This window comes from Brassica rapa, chromosome A01 (genome assembly GCF_000309985.2).
Source record: "Brassica rapa cultivar Chiifu-401-42 chromosome A01, CAAS_Brap_v3.01, whole genome shotgun sequence".
Taxonomy (NCBI): Eukaryota; Viridiplantae; Streptophyta; class Magnoliopsida; order Brassicales; family Brassicaceae; genus Brassica; species Brassica rapa.
In genome coordinates, this window is record NC_024795.2 from 23,255,797 (window position 1) to 23,272,238 (window position 16,442).

At 33.0% G+C, this 16,442-nt stretch overlaps 1 protein-coding gene and 1 long non-coding RNA gene across 3 annotated transcripts; one reads left to right on the forward strand and one right to left on the reverse strand.

The window, feature by feature from the left end:
* Positions 1 to 3,872: 3,872 nt before the first annotated feature.
* Positions 3,873 to 10,062, reverse strand: LOC103853140. 2 transcript variants are annotated; one of them, XR_004457537.1, is made up of 4 exons: positions 6,429 to 10,062; positions 6,255 to 6,297; positions 6,079 to 6,175; positions 3,873 to 5,305 (listed from the first exon to the last, which is right to left on the reverse strand). It is a non-coding gene; the product is annotated as an uncharacterized LOC103853140 (long non-coding RNA). The 2 variants fall into 2 exon arrangements; XR_004457535.1 differs by having other exon boundaries at positions 6,255 to 10,062.
* Positions 10,063 to 10,315: 253 nt separating this feature from the next.
* LOC103837597 (B3 domain-containing transcription factor VRN1) lies at positions 10,316 to 13,433 on the forward strand. The gene is made up of 5 exons (XM_009113958.3): positions 10,316 to 10,618; positions 11,480 to 11,930; positions 12,457 to 12,525; positions 12,628 to 12,827; positions 12,913 to 13,433. Exons 1-5 carry the CDS (start codon positions 10,559 to 10,561, stop codon positions 13,159 to 13,161), a joined length of 1,029 nt encoding a protein of 342 aa, XP_009112206.1. The 5' UTR covers positions 10,316 to 10,558; the 3' UTR covers positions 13,162 to 13,433.
* Positions 13,434 to 16,442: the final 3,009 nt, after the last annotated feature.

Consider the following 16,442-nt stretch of genomic DNA (forward strand, 5'->3'; position numbering starts at 1 on the left):
AATAAAATACATTTAATGATATTTTTAAATGATAGTCCAAATTAAAAAAATCACACATGAAAAAAGTCATGACTCCTGTTTTAATATATAAGATTGTATCTTTGAGTTTAATTATTGTATTTTTTTTTTCTATCATGCAATAAATAAAAAATAAATTTCAATTTAAAAAAAAATATTTTTTTATTCCTAAGGACTCCTAATTCACTACAAAAAAAGGATCATATTACATCACTTAAATAGAATCACAAAAATAAATGATACTATTTAGAATTACTTATTAGGAAATGATACAAAATATCTGTTTTAACATCAGTCATAACAAATGACTAGATTTTGACCCGCGCAGGCGCGCAGGTGTATATTTTGAAAAATATGTTGATATTTGTTTTTCATGTAATTATTAGGATTTGGAAAAATGAATCCGAGGAACATAACCGATACCGATCCAAAGATATAGTACCAAACCCAACCATAAATTGATTAAATATTCTAATTATTCAAAATTTTGTTATTTAGAGAACCGAATCTGATCCGAACCGAAGTATTTGGGTATCCGAATTTATCTAAAAATAGATTTATATACTTATATATATTAATTATTTTTAGATTTAACGTATATAAAACATCAAAAATGATACTTTTAAATTGGTTTAAATACTTGAAAATATATATAGATAGTCAAAAGTAAATATCTGAAATAATTAAAGTATACTCAAATCACCAAAAATACTTAAAATAATTATTGATTTCGTATCCAAAATTTTAAATCAAGCCAATTGATATGTTAAGCTTAAGTATTATGACATATGTTATTCAAATTTATACGTAATATATTATTTTATTTATACATTTTGAGAAATTTAAAATATATAATGATTTAAGACTTTAAAAATAATTTAAATTAGTTATCCAAACCCAAACCAAACCCGTAAAGATCCAAATCGAACTCAAACCAAAATTTAGAAACATTCTAATAAGGCTGAAATCTTTGACCCCGAAAACCCAAAATACAAACCGATCAGAACTAAACCCGTATGGGTATCCAAAAGCCCATCCCTAGTCATTATTATATATCGTATTTTATCATCATATAATTAATCGTATTTTATATGTACCATCATATAAGTAATCATATAATTAATAGTATTTTAGACATACCATCATATAAATAATTACATATATTATATTTTTAAAACTTAATATGAAATATGAAAACCATAATTTGAGTTGGTATTTCAAATTGGGCTTTGTATTATATTTTTCTTATATATATTGACAATATTTTTTTATAATGGTTATTGAAAAATAGTTTAGTAAAAATCCATTTTTGAATATATGTATATTTTTGAATCAATTTTTGATATAAATCAAATTTGAATTATTATTTTGATTTGAAATATGTATATAAAGTTTAAATTTTGTTTTATGGTTAGTTTAGAAAATTTTTTTTTAGGGAATTAGATTGACCCATTTTGGTATATTTTAAAAGTGGCCTAGATAACTTTCAATTTTTTAAAAAAACATAAGCCCATTACTTTTTTTCTTAATACTACTATCCTTGTTTTCAAACAAAAATATTTTTTTTTAAAAGACTGCAATCCATGTTTCCAAACACTCCAAATTTTTAAAAGTCCTATTCAAGTCTCCAAACACTCCAATTTTGTACTTGAGTTTTAATAAGATAGATGCGGTTATTAACTTGTTTGGCATCGATTGAATGAAATTGATGCAAATCTTTATTAGTTTACATCACTTTTTGAAAAATGATAGAAAATATGAGTTTACATCAATTAAATGATCGATACATTTATTAATTTATATTAACATCACTTATTAAAATGATCCAAAAGTAACATCATTTTAATAAATGTTGCAAATTTGACATCAATGATAAAAATGATACTAACATAATTTTCATTAGTTACTAATATGTATGTAGATCATTTCTGCTTATAAACGATATTTTATGCTTTGATAAATTATTTCGAATTGATTTAATAAGTAAGCTACATTAATTGATATTTTGAATATTAAAAATATAACATATATATTGACTAAATAAAGAATCTGAAAATCTATATTAAAAAAAAAAAAATTTATACTCACTAGAATACATATTTAATTAAAAGAAAGAAATTATTCTATTTTTTTACAACTAATATTTTAAATTTTCGACCTAATTAATAAATGTTAATAGTTAATCTTATATAAGTACTGCGTTAAATTGTTTTGTAAAGAAAATTGTAAACCATTAAAAATCTATATGTTTGTTACCAAAAATATAGCAATATCTCCTATTTTATCTCACCACTAGTTCACGTTTCCTTCTAATAAGAAACTAGGTGTCTTGCCCGCATATGCGGGCTTAATCGTTTAACAAATATTTATTAGTTTATTTTTTATTAATTCAAAAATCATCATAATAACTTATTTTTTATGTTTTCAAAAACATTAAATCAAACATATATATATATATATATATGACAAAAATCTAATTAGATATATATGTTTAATTAAAAATTATTAAAGATAACATTGACTTTAACCACTGAATTTATTATAATTGTTTTATAGTTTATTTTTAAATTTTATAATTGAAAAATATGTTTTAAGATAACAACACAATATATAAGACTTATCTTATTTTTTAAAAAGTTAATATTATTAATAAAAATTCATTTTTGGTTATATAATTAATTATATATAAAATTCATTAAGGGTATTATAGATATTAACCGCTCTAACTTTTAACGTGAGAGCTCGATTCCAAAAATTTACTTCGCAAATAATAGTATAGATCAATTAAAATTTATTAAAGATAACATTGACTTTAACCACTGAATTTATTATAATTGTTTTATAGTTTATTTTTAAATTTTATAATTGAAAAATATGTTTTAAGATAACAACACAATATATAAGAATTATCTTATTTTCCAAAAAGTTAATATTATTAATTAAAATTCGTTTTTGATTATATAATTAATTATTTAGAAAATTCATTAAGGGTATTATAGATATTAATCGCTCTAACTTTTAACGTGAGAGCTCGATTCCAAAAATTTACTTCGTAAATAATAGTATAGATCAACTGAATAAAAGCAACGATCCTTTACATCTTTTTTGTAAAGTCTTTTCTTCCACACACAATTCCTTAACACAGTTTAAGAGAGGTTGAATCTGCAGATCTGAAATAATATTCTTGGAACCTTCGTGAAGTCTATTATTGTTTACCTCAGGAACCATTGGTTAAGGTTAGTCAATAGTGACAATCTGATGCAAACTTTTCTTTATATTGTTTTTGTCTATGAATCGGTATTTTCTTATATGAGTGATGATGATTATGGTTTTATTTATAGAAGAAACTATTAGCTTAAAACCCTACAACCAAGAGCAAAAGATACAGAGAATTGGAAGAAGAAGAAGCTTGATCGAAGAACTCTTACGGCGAACTATGTTTATCTGTTTTTTTAATTGTGTTCTTTTGTTTTCTTGTTTTTGTAATTTTCTTATTTTTAATTGTAACATCAATGAAAAGAGCAATAAGAAATCATTAACAATTAATAAAAGTATTTAATTTATTTATTTATTGCTATCAATTTAATATTAATTTTGTATAAATATTAATAAAATTAAAAAATCAACATGATAATAATTTAGTTATTCAATTACCAAAAGTGATATAATTAATTATTAAAATCAATTAATTGATTGATGCTAATATTAACATCATTTTAATAAATGATATAAATATTAATATCAGTTATTGTAATTGATATATATTTTACATCATTTATAATAGTTGATGTAAATATTTAGCATTTTTACATCAATTATTAACAAAACTAGGTCCGTGTCCGCGGATTGTGTGCTTTATTTTTTTTTAAACACATAATATTTAGAGAAGTAAACATTTTAAATTTTTCTTATTTTACCATGCACACAACAATTTGTAAGTATTAAAATTTAAAATTTGTTTGTTACTATCAGAAAATATATAGAGTGGTAAGCAAACTCAGTGAAAAGTTAATTAAACTTTAGTTCATAAATCTTTTGTATTTGAGTTTTCACTAAAAACTGTTAAGCTCCACTTATTTATAATTTAGTTATACATTTTATTTATTTATTTATTTGATAGCAATTGTAATATATTCACTCATGGGCAGTCTGTTGCGTATATATATTTACTTTTTTGGATGGAATCATCTAGTGAAAATCAAAAAACAAATATGAATAAAAGAGTTCCCTTCCTGGTTTGGTGTGATGTCAAAAAGGCACCTAGCTTCTGCCTTTTGTTCTTTTTTTTAGTAATTGTAGCTGCTGCCTTACGGAGAAAGAAATATAACTTGGAATAAAATTAAAGTCTCATGACTCAAAGAAAAGTCACGGATAAACATACCTCAATCCGAGCACCTTTGTTGAATCATACAGAGACATAAACATCTAAGAAACACGGAATCTTACAGAGACATAAACATCTAAGTCACAATTCAAAAATCATTGCATCTATATGGGTATTTCCACCGAGATGCATGAATGCGGTATAAACTCTTTCTCTTGCTCTTAAATCGATTGGAATGGAATAAAAAAATATATTTCTTCGCCTTTTTGCTAACTTATCCAGCTATAACAAAAAAAATTTGGGACATGACAAATAGAATCCACCCATCATTAAGTCAAGCTTATACAGTTATACCTAATAAAATGTGCATACATTCTCAGATGTCTCTCCCCAAGTTCAAGAATGTTGATAAGCTATCAACATGTTCTTCTATGCCAAGTAATTAGTCCTCATCTGTTTATAGTATGCGTATAAACTTATATAGTCGATCATCAAATCCAGACTTACTTTTCATACCAAAGGAAAGAGTTTGAATAGCTGATATAATAAAAATTGCATTGCAGTTTCTCACACTCTGTATATAAAGAAAACATGCACTTTTCAAATGATACAAAGACACATACGAAATAAAGATAGGTTTACTTTAATTCAGAAGGAACATCTAGAATCCTAAATTTGGTCACATACACACATGCAATGTTCATCGTCTCTTCAGTTGTACTTCTTCTTTATCTTGAAGGAAGAAAATCGGATAATGCCATTATGGACTATATTGCAGTAGTAAGAGCAGTCTCCATTGGAGTAATGGATTCAAGTTTTAGTTAAGCAAGTGAAAATAAGGTAGACTCCATCCAAGTAAGTGCTAGTTTCTCTGACTTTATTCTTCTTAATGATATTGTAAGCCAATGGAATCACTCCTCTGTTGAAGACTTCCACAGACATTCCACCTCCAGCCGCAAGCAACTGCCAAAATAAAACCATCAATATATCTAAAAATATTTCCTAGTCTACAGTAAAGAGTAATAATATACATGCAGTAATCAAAGCCAACACACATTTCAGAACCACAATCTGATTTATCTTCTAATGCATAGCTGAAAGAATCCACATTTTTCCCATGAAGGAGGACTGTGTACTGGCCCCTTTCAAGCATAATACCATCTGGATATTTCATGAATTGAGTAGAATACTAAAATTAAATGACATAGGGATCCTATATTTTGCAGATATCGTAGGAAGAATTCACATTGCGCAAAAGGATGAGATTGTTCCTAACCCTTTTAACTACAACTTTTAACTCCAGATTGCCACAAAATTGAATAAGTGAAGAAACCATTATCTGGGAAGAATACCTGGATTGCTGGCAACATACTTATGGTTTATAGCTCAGGGAAATCAAAAATTACTATGTGAAAGTATATACCAATATATCAATTAAGCCAAAAGCTGAATAGTGGTCAGCAAAATTTAGCTACCGAGAAACATCATCTGACATAATAACTACATGCAACATGTGAACTCTAAGTGCATGTTGATACATCATACATATAAGAAGTATAAAAGTGGAGAAAATTAAAGAGTATGGCTGAAACTTGAGCTCCACTCAGAATTTTCACATGTCAGCAAACCCACAAAAGATTATGTAGTTTTTTTCTCGGGACTATATACTATATAGAAATCCAAACCAAAGTAATCATTTGAGAAACATACTTCTACTTCAAATTTTCCTTTCTTACCGGTTTCTTCTATGAGCCTCTGATACCCCTCAAAAACAAAGCCGTTACCAAGTCATAAACCTCGTCATCGCTTCCTTCCAGTCCATGAAGCTTCCTCCTGCATTTGTTGTCGGTGAATTAATGAAACCAGTCTGGAAAATCACAAAGAGTATTGAACAAAGAAAAAGATCACCTACCTCATAACACGGTATGTGATGCAATGTACCCCGATGTGCTAACCTGTGAGGAAAATCCACACAATCATGATCACACACAAATCCAAAAAGGTTAAGATATAAGCTTTTTTCAGTGAGATTGAGTTTTAGGTCTTTTCTTATGTAACATAAGCCTAGAGACGTGGAACAACGGACCCAGAATACATCAGAATGATGAGGAATTGTGCTTACTTCCAGAAACATACTGAAAGCTGCCACAAAAATCAAGGGTCTTAACAAAAGATTGTTAATAAAAGGTTAAACGTAGGGATCCTATCTTTTGCAGACTAAAAGACCTGAAAATCTTAAAGCATACTTAGAGTTTACTAAAAGTATACAGTTCTCCAAGGGCAATATCTTCCTGTAAAGAAAAAAGACATGAGCAGGAACAATAAAAGATGATAAACAGTGCAATGCGATCCTGATATATTTTGCAACAGTCTGATCCTTGAGGTGATGAATTAAGGGAAGCATTTGTAGCTTTTATCAAATGTCTTATTTTTTACATGTCTGCTATGTTCCTCCTCTTTTCTCTTTTTGGTGGGTTTTATCATGAAGTCTCCTCAGTTTCATATTATCATACTTTGAGCCTGCTAAATAATACCAATATTAAAAGTGAAAATGTATGATAACAAAAACAAAAACCTTTGGAAGAGGAAAACACACAGAGGAAACAACCAAATGGTTCAGAGAAGTTGTGCAAGAGATCCTTACGAAAACCTTCATTTTTTTTAGGTTTTACTTTCCCCATTAAACCTTATTAGCAATTCTTCTGACTCTCTCTGCTGAATCATAAGTGCACAAAATCATGGCTTTCTGCTAACAAATCAGATTTTTATTTTCTTGTTCAGAGACAAAACAAAACAAAACAAAACGCTCTAATCTTAGTGCTTTTGAATCAAATAGTTTTACCATAAAACCATCAGAGAGTTCAGAGGAGAGAACATCAATTAGATATTTACCGTAAATCCCTTTGTAACTTTTCGTGATTCACCTTCTGTAGCTCTTGTTTCTTTTTGTCTGAATCATAAATCTATAAATAGGATTTCTAAGAAAACCACACCAAAGTCGATTTCGAGAATAAAATTTTCGGAAACCGCAGTAAAAAAAGGTGACTCCTGGCTACGGGAAAGGTTTTGCAGAGAAGGTGAAAAGAAAGGAAGAGGAATCAATGAGAGGACTCTTGGAAAGGATAAAAAAAAGTCCACGATACGTTTTGGAGAGAAAAAAAGGAATCGATTCAGAAGAATAAAATTTGTGTTGACCTAATGACATGTTATAAAACTTGTGTTTGATTGGTGAACCAAAGCCTGTATGACATGTCAAAACAGAGCCCTCTGATTGGACGATTTTCTAATCGGACGTGGACAGGCTTAGAGGGCTTGATATCCTCTTTTTAGTATAGGATAGATGATGTGAATTATTTGCATCACCACTTTCAGAGTCATTTATATAAATGATGCAAAATTATTTTACATCATTTATAACTAATGCAAAAATACAAATAAATGATGCTAAACAATAGTTTTTTTGTAGTGATTGGGGATCACCATTGGACACACTATTTTGACTAGAGTCCTTAACTATTCAAAAAAAAAAATTATTAAACTAATCCTAAGGACTCCTTCCACAAATCCACCATTGTGGATGCTCTAGGACTAGTATGAACTCTCTTGACATGCCCCGAACTTTTTTACTTTTATTAAAGGGAAGATCTTGTTCCACCTTTCATCCAAGCAACAGAGCATAGACCGGATTCAAGTTTAATCCCTAACCATCCCGACGAATTACACGTGATGGATCTCTCTCGTCTCGACCACCCCGAAGATGTCCAAAATGTCTCAATACCGTTCTTCTTTTTTCCCATCATATGAAGCCAACATTGAGCCATCGGAAGCTTATAGGCAAAGAAAATCCGTCTTGTTAGCAAGACTACAAGTGGAGCAAGTTCTTTGTTTCGAAAAGCACAACTAATTTCAAGAAGCTGGAAGTTGAGAACATCCAGATTAATCGATACGGTTATGTTCATTAGCAAAACATTTCCTAACAGTGTCTCGGGTTTTGTATCGACTAGTAATTAGTCAATGAACGTGATCCATATTAATTTACTTCTATATCAAAATAAATAACTTAAACCCACAAAGCCTCAGAGCATTGACTGCTGGTGAGCACAAGTAATTAACGAGAGGTTTTCGACAAGAAGTCAGCGTTAAACCATTCGACAAGCCCCGCCTTGTCACAAAGAATATTGGGGAGGGAAAGTTTTCACACGCAACAGAAGTGTTTTAAGACGCATACATGATACATGCATATAAATTTTTTTCAAGAGCTTATTTCAAATTATACACACACGTTTCCTAACGATTTATTAATGAGCGTGAACAATGTTTTGCTTTTGTATGATTGTATCCGTAATCACACTTTAAAATAATCTGTATCACTAACTTAAACCAAGATGCAGTTTTCCTTTCTTATAATTGAATAAATGCTTTTCGAAGTGCATGCGATGCGAGATTGGAATCTACTTTTGGATTTTTTACAGCGCTTTTTTGCTAATTCATAACTTTTAATTTGTCATCCAAGTTTCTTTTTTTTTATTTCTAAAAATGCACGCGAACCAGGTAGAAAGAGTACAACAATATTATATATACTACTCTTTGTTTGTTTCCATCTCGTACATTATTCTAAGGATAGATTCTCAAAAGTCAGAACTAAGCTTTAGATAAACTAAATTCCATTCAGTGATAACATTTAGACCGATGGCTAAGCTACCGAATATTTAATATCAGCCAAATTCAATACTTGCTAAAATAAATTACATAGGTTAAACTTTGTTTCGGTTTTTAGGATTTTTACATGCGCAATTTAAGTTTTAACATGGTTTTATTTATAAGTTTAAACATGGTTTTTAGAACTGATAACTAAACATGTTATAACGAGATTCATGCATCGTTGCGTCGCGGATGTAATATATTGTGATCGGGTTGTACACATGGGAGAACCGGAGAAGCTACAAGTTTTAATTTAAGTGGGTGTATAACTCGTAAAGGAAAAAAAATTGGCAGAGATGATGTTGTCGTAGTAATTTAAGATGATGCATGCAGAGTGTACTTGAATAGATATGCGCTTGTTGTGATTGAGTTTATACATGTTGTACGTAGAGGTTTACGCAAGCTGTACGTAAATAGACTTATTATAAATTAGGATTATGAATGTTGTAACTATGTTGACTTTATATATGTTATAGATTTGTACATACTCTAGCTGAATTTATAAGATAGTGTAGCTGGATAGCCTGGATTTATACATGTAATTACTAGATTCCTACATGACTTTACCTGAGTTTATATGTACTATAATCACATTGTAGAGTTTTATAGCTACATTTTACTTTGTCTCACATTATAGCTAGTCGGTAGATATATGTATACATTATGCATGATATATCTAAACCTTGCTAATTTTGCAGTACAAATGTACATATTAGAATAATGAAGGCCGTCCTACTAGAATGCATACTAGACCTTTTAAATAGATATAGCTTGACCTTGAATGTTTTAACCGTACACTGTTCATTACGTACTATAATCAAAAGTCAAAACCTTCATAATCATATTCATCATTAGAAACCAAGAAAACCAAAATGGGGTCAAGATAAATGGTAGGAGTAATTCTTTTTTTTTCAGTAATACATATTTTCAGGAAAAAAATTAATTTGAAAATGGGGGTTATAAATAGCAGATTTTTTCTGAAAAGAAAAATAATATATCTGTGATACTGATAAAGGGGAAAATGAAATTTGTGCTACAAAAGAAGGAAGAAAATATTTAAACCAAAAGAAAAAGAAACAAATATTAATATTTAAGCCTTTTTCAAAAAAAAAAAATATTAATATTTGTTAAAACAAAAAGGTGGTCCAAAAAGTGGAGTAGGTGGGGGCGGTCGGCTTTTGAATAGTTTAAACAAAAAAAAATCAATAATAAAACCACACGAGTGATCAACCGGTTCGACTCACTCGAGCTGTACAAGTTGTGTTTTTTTTTAATAACATTATTATTATTATTTTTTAATTTTTGGTTTGGGTTTGGTTGGGTCACTCAAGTCAGGTGTAAAAGGAGAAGAGAGAGTGTTGTAACACCACACCACCACCACCCCTTTGACCATAGCTTCAGATCTGAAAGTGCTTCTCTGTCTCTGTCGCGTATTCTCCGGCGTCGTTTCATGATCTGACTTTGGTCTCTTCTTCTTATTTGTTCCTTTTACTTGATCACTGTTTCTCTCTGAACATGCCACGCCCTTTCTTCCACAAGCTGATTTTCTCATCCACTATCCAAGAAAAACGTCTGGTAATCTCCCTCCCTCCTCTTCCTCTTCTTCTTCCCCCTCTATCCCAAAAATCTCTTCTTTTCTTTTGGGTCGTTTCAAAGTTTTGATCTTTGTCTAAAGCTGAGAGTTTTCAAGATTGTGATATTCTCCATGTTTCGACAGTTTCTTAGCTTTCTTGAATTGAATTGTCTTATTCTCGGTAGACATCAAGTCAAGTTTGTATTTGTTTTTTCTTTTATTCGTACAGCTTTCTGAGCTAAAAAATTGAGTTAGGAAGATAGAAAAGTTTCAATTTGGTAAGCTTTGTGTTGTATATAATGGTCATTGTTGTGGTTTGGAGAAATCTACATCTGGTCTATTATTTTGATTGTCAAATTGAGCGTAGTTTGGGAATGTGTGTGTGTGGTTTAGTGAGTTGACTTCTGATGACAATAAGATGTACACTTTTGTTAGATTCATGCAACTTCCGAGGGAGAAAAAGTTGAGATCTGTTTGTGGTTTCTCTATTTTGACTGTGTTCTCAGTTTGACTTATCAAGTCTAAGGATTTTAGATTCCTTATTGATAATAGTGTATTGTCACTTGCGAGTGAAGTGAAACTGGGTAGTAGTTGACTTTTTGTCTGTGTATAGTCTCTCTGTATGTCTATGTTGTAAGCCTCATTGCTTGTTTCCTTAAGATAAAAGTGTTTTTGTGTAGAAAAATAAAAGTACATTTATGGTTTTATTATCTGCTTTATATTCACAAAAATATAGATGATACAGTGATTAGTTATCACTTGTGAACCATTTGGATTGTGATTTTAAATTAAGTCAAAGCAGTCTTTCCTCCAGCATCTTGTTAATTTTGAATATATAATCTTTTTTTTTACATTATGTGCAGAGAGTTCCAGATAAGTTTGTGAGTAAATTCAAGGACGAGCTATCGGTTGCAGTTGCACTCACAGTACCTGATGGTCATGTTTGGCGTGTAGGACTAAGGAAAGCTGACAACAACAAAATCTGGTTTCAAGATGGTTGGCAAGAGTTTGTTGACCGTTACTCAATCCGCATTGGCTACCTTTTGATTTTTAGATACGAAGGCAACTCTGCCTTCAGCGTCTACATTTACAACTTATCACACTCCGAGATCAACTACCATTCCACCGGTCTCATGGATTCTGCGCACAACCACTTCAAACGTGCGCGTTTGTTTGAAGACCTCGAAGATGAAGATGTTGAGGTTGTTCATCCTTCTTCGTTGTACCCATTACAGCATCCTGAGACTACTGGGCACGCTAATAAAGGGCATACTAGTTCAGCTATCCAGAGCTTCTTCGCTGAACCTGTTAAAGGTGACTTCCTCTTTATCTTTCTTGTTTATTGTGATCATACTTGTAACTAGGCCTGGGATTTTGAACCAAACCGGCTGAACTGAACCGAAAATTTTGGTTAGTTTTGATGACTTTGGTTTTCTTAAAAACAATTATAACCAAAACTATACCAAAAACCCCAACGTAATTAACCAAATTTCGAACCGGAATAACCAAACAACCGAATTTAACCGATTTAACAAGATTAAACCAAAATCTAAACCTTGGTTGGATTTTCAAAAACCGAACTAACGAACTTTATTTCAGATTAATTCAGTAAAGATTTATGTTAAACCGAACTAACCAAACAACCGAATTTAACCGATTTAACAAGATTAAACCAAAATCTAAACTTTGGTTGGATTTTCAAAAACCGAAATAACGAACTTTATTTCAGATTAATTCGGTAAAGATTTATGTTAAACCGAACTAACCAAATAACCCGAACTACCCGAACCCGCATGCCTACTAGTAAAGATTGATACTTGATTTTTCCTTTCTTTACCAGCTGAAGAGACAACACCAACCCCAAAAGTTCCTAAAAAGAGAGGGAGGAAGAAGAAGAACGCTGATCCTGGTAAGCATTTTTTTCTCTCTTTTAAAACTATTCTGCAAACTCTTGTTTCATACATAGATTGATTCTCATGAGAAGACACCTTTTCTAATGTGATCCATCCAGAGGAAATAAATTCATCTGCTCCACGAGATGACGACCCAGAGAACCGTTCAAAGTTCTACGAGAGTGCTTCTGCAAGAAAGAGAACCGTGACTGCAGAGGAAAGAGAGAGAGCCATCAATGCAGCCAAAACGTTCGAGCCAACAAACCCTTTCTTCAGAGTTGTTCTACGACCATCCTATCTATACAGAGGTTGCATCATGGTAAGCAACAAAAACATTTTGTTATTATTACATCACACAATGGTATCTGAAACAGTTATCTTTTGTTGCGTGTTTCTTTCAACAGTATCTGCCGTCAGGGTTTGCTGAGAAGTATTTAAGCGGGATCTCGGGATTCATCAAGGTCCAGCTCGGGGAGAAACAATGGCCAGTGAGGTGCCTCTACAAAGCAGGGAGAGCCAAGTTCAGCCAAGGATGGTACGAGTTCACTCTTGAGAACGACCTTGGAGAAGGTGACGTCTGCGTGTTCGAGCTGCTCAGAACCAGAGACTTCGTTCTCAAAGTGACGGCCTTTCGTGTCAACGAGTACGTCTGAAACAAACTGAGATTCACTCTATGGTGTGACTGATCCAAGTGCAATGTAGGATGTCTTAATTTAAACTCTCTTTCTATTCATGTGTCATTGGTCAGTGTCTCGATGTGGATAAGTTGTTGTTTTACCATTATATATATCCTTGGAGTGGAACTCAAGTTAGGGTTTGAGAAACTTTTAGGAAGTTTGTAAATACCTAATCAAATTAGGTATTGAAACTTGTTCCCCAAGAAAGATGATATGGTGTCAGGTTTGTTGTGTTTGGTGATTCTTCATCTCTTAGCTTTTGTTCTTACACCTTCTCTTTGTCTTCATTCGATCATTAGAATATAACAGAAACAGGGTTTGGCGTGTAGGAGCTCTTCCTGTTTTTCCTGAACCAAGATTCTGATAAGACCATGGTGTGATCTTATCTGTGTTCGAGTTAATGAAATTGAAGAATGTCATGACTTATCACTGTTAATCTTTTACCAACCGCTTGTGTTACACAACGATCACAATGTGTTACACACGAGTTCGAGAGAAAGAATAAGATAGACGTTTCAGGCTTATAAATTTTACTGAAAATACTTTTGTATTATTGAGATTCGGTAATATGTTTACAACAGATGATTGATCTTTATATAGAGATCGAATCAATACAAGTATAAGAGACACAACTCTTTATACTAAAGGACACAACTTGAAGAGTTACAACTCTTTGTGTAATAACATAAATAACTAACTTATGTAAATGTATCAAGGAGAGATTAGATTATAGTTTAACACTCCTCCTTAATCATATCTCGACTTGACTCCAAGCTGCTTCCTTAGATCTTCAAATCTTGAACCGCCCAATGCCTTTGTGAGAATGTCTGCGAGTTGATCATCCCCTTTGCAATACTTTAGTTCAATAATTCCCTTTTGCTCAGCTTCCCTCACGAAATGGTACTTGATCTCTATGTGCTTCGTCCTTCTGTGTTGCACCGGATTCTTCCCAATTGCTATTGCTGATTTGTTGTCACATAAGATCGGAATGCCTCCTTCAAACTTCTGACCAAAGTCTTCAAATAGTCTTTGTAACCACACTGCTTGATTTGCTGCTGCACACACGGCTATGTACTCTGCCTCAGCCGTTGATTGCGCCACTGTTTGTTGCTTGCTTGACTGCCAACAAAACATGGCTGATCCAAGAGTAAACACATAACCTGAAGTGCTTTTCTTGTCTTCCTTAGAACCAACCCAATCGCTGTCCGTGTAGCCTAGAAGTCTTGGTTCTTTCACGCTTGTGAAGTACACTCCAAAGTTTAATGTTCCTTTGACATATCTTAACACCCTCTTGGCTTCTTGGTAGTGCTTCATGCGAGGTGATGACATGTATCTTGAGAGATAGGCGCTTGCATACATCACATCAGGTCTTGATGCACACAAGTACAAAAGCCCTCCAATGATGCTTCTATACTTAGTCGGATCTTCATACTCCTTGTCATCCTCAACTCCTTTTCCTTGTGGTGTAAGTGGGTTGCTTACACTCTTGCTGTCTCGCATCCCAAACTTGTCTACAAGTTTGTTTGCATACTTTTCTTGTGAAAGAAATATACCTCCATTGTCTTGAATTACTTCCATTCCAAGAAAGTAGTTCAACAATCCAAGATCCACCATCTCGAATTCTTTCTTCATGTTCTCCTTGAATGTGTTGATGCTCTGAATGTTGCTTCCTGTGATGATTATATCATCCACATATAGACTCACGATCAACACATCTCCTCCTTGCTTCATGATGTATAAAGCTGCATCATTCATACTCCTCTCAAAACCGTTTTGAAGAAAGTATGAATCTATCCTTCCATACCATGCCCTTGGGGCTTGCTTTAAACCATATAAAGCTTTGTGTAGCCTTAACACCTTGTGTTCCTTCCCGTGTGTCACATACCCAGGCGGTTGTGTGACATACACTTCTTCCTTGAGGTCGCCATTGAGAAAGGCTGACTTCACATCCATCTGAAACAATCGCCACTTCATCTGAGCCGCATAGGCAAGTATGGCTCGTATTGTATCATGTCTTGAGACAGGAGCAAACGTCTCAAGGTAGTCAACACCATACTCTTGAGAGAACCCTCTTGCAACTAGCCGCGCCTTGTGCTTGATGTGATTGCCGTTTGCATCGGTCTTGATCTTGTAGATCCACTTCACACTTATCACATTCTTCTTCTTTGGCTTGTCCACTAGTTCCCACGTCTTGTTCTTCTCAATCATGGCTATCTCCTCATTCATTGCTTCTCTCCATTCCTTGGTACCACACGCTTCATCATAAGTGTATGGTTCTTCATTTGCATGAAGACAAGCTTCTATAGCTTGAGCCGCTTCATCAAGCTCTACTCTCGGTGCCCTTTCCATGATATCAACCATGGACTTGAACTTCCTTGGTGCCTCAGAAGTTTCTTCATCTCCACTACTAGTATCATGATCATCATTTTGAAAAGAAATAGGGCTGAAAGTACCTCCAAATTGTTCCTCAGGACTGGATGCACCTTCGGTTTGTTCCTCAGGACTGGATGCACCTTCGGTTTGATCCTCAGGCGAGTGAGAGTCTTCCATAGACAACTCCAATGTCTTCCTCACTTCTTCTTGCCTTTTCCAATCCCACTTCTTTCCTTCTTCAAACTCGACATCTCTTGATACTTCAATCTTCTCATTCTCCAAAATGAGAACTCTATAGCCTTTGGATTGGTTGCTATATCCAACAAAGACTCCACGCTTTGCCTTGACGTCTAGCTTCCTCCTCTTTTGATTTGGGATATGTATGTAGCATATGCTACCAAACATTCTCATGTGTGACACATCTGGCTTGTGTCCACACCACTTCTCTATAGGAGTGACATCTTCTTCTATTGCCTTTGATGGCAGACGGTTTTGAAGATATGAGGCAGTGTATACCGCTTCTGCCCATAACTTGAGCGGTAAGTCTTGCTCTGCCAACATCGATCTAGCCATCTCCACCAAGGTCCTATTCATGCGCTCCGCTGCACCATTTTGTTGTGGTGAATAAGGCAAGGTGACTTGCTTATTGATTCCTTCTTCTTCACAGAACCGGTTGAATTCTCGTGAAGTGAACTCACCACCTCCATCTGATCTCAGTGTCTTGATGGTACAATCCGACTGCTTCTCCACCATTGCTTTGAACTTTTGAACAGTGAGAATGTCTCTGACTTTTGCTTCATGAAGTATACCCAACACATGTGAGTATGATCATCCAAGAATAGCAAAAAGTATCGGCTTCCATCAACAGACTGGTGCTGCATCGG

Coding starts and splice junctions, on each gene's coding strand:
- LOC103837597 (XM_009113958.3), top strand. CDS start 10,559: ATGCCACGCCCTTTCTTCCACAAGCTGATTTTCTCATCCACTATCCAA. Junction 10,619..11,479: donor CTATCCAAGAAAAACGTCTG/GTAATCTCCCTC, acceptor CATTATGTGCAG/AGAGTTCCAGATAAGTTTGT. Junction 11,931..12,456: donor CTTCGCTGAACCTGTTAAAG/GTGACTTCCTCT, acceptor TTTCTTTACCAG/CTGAAGAGACAACACCAACC.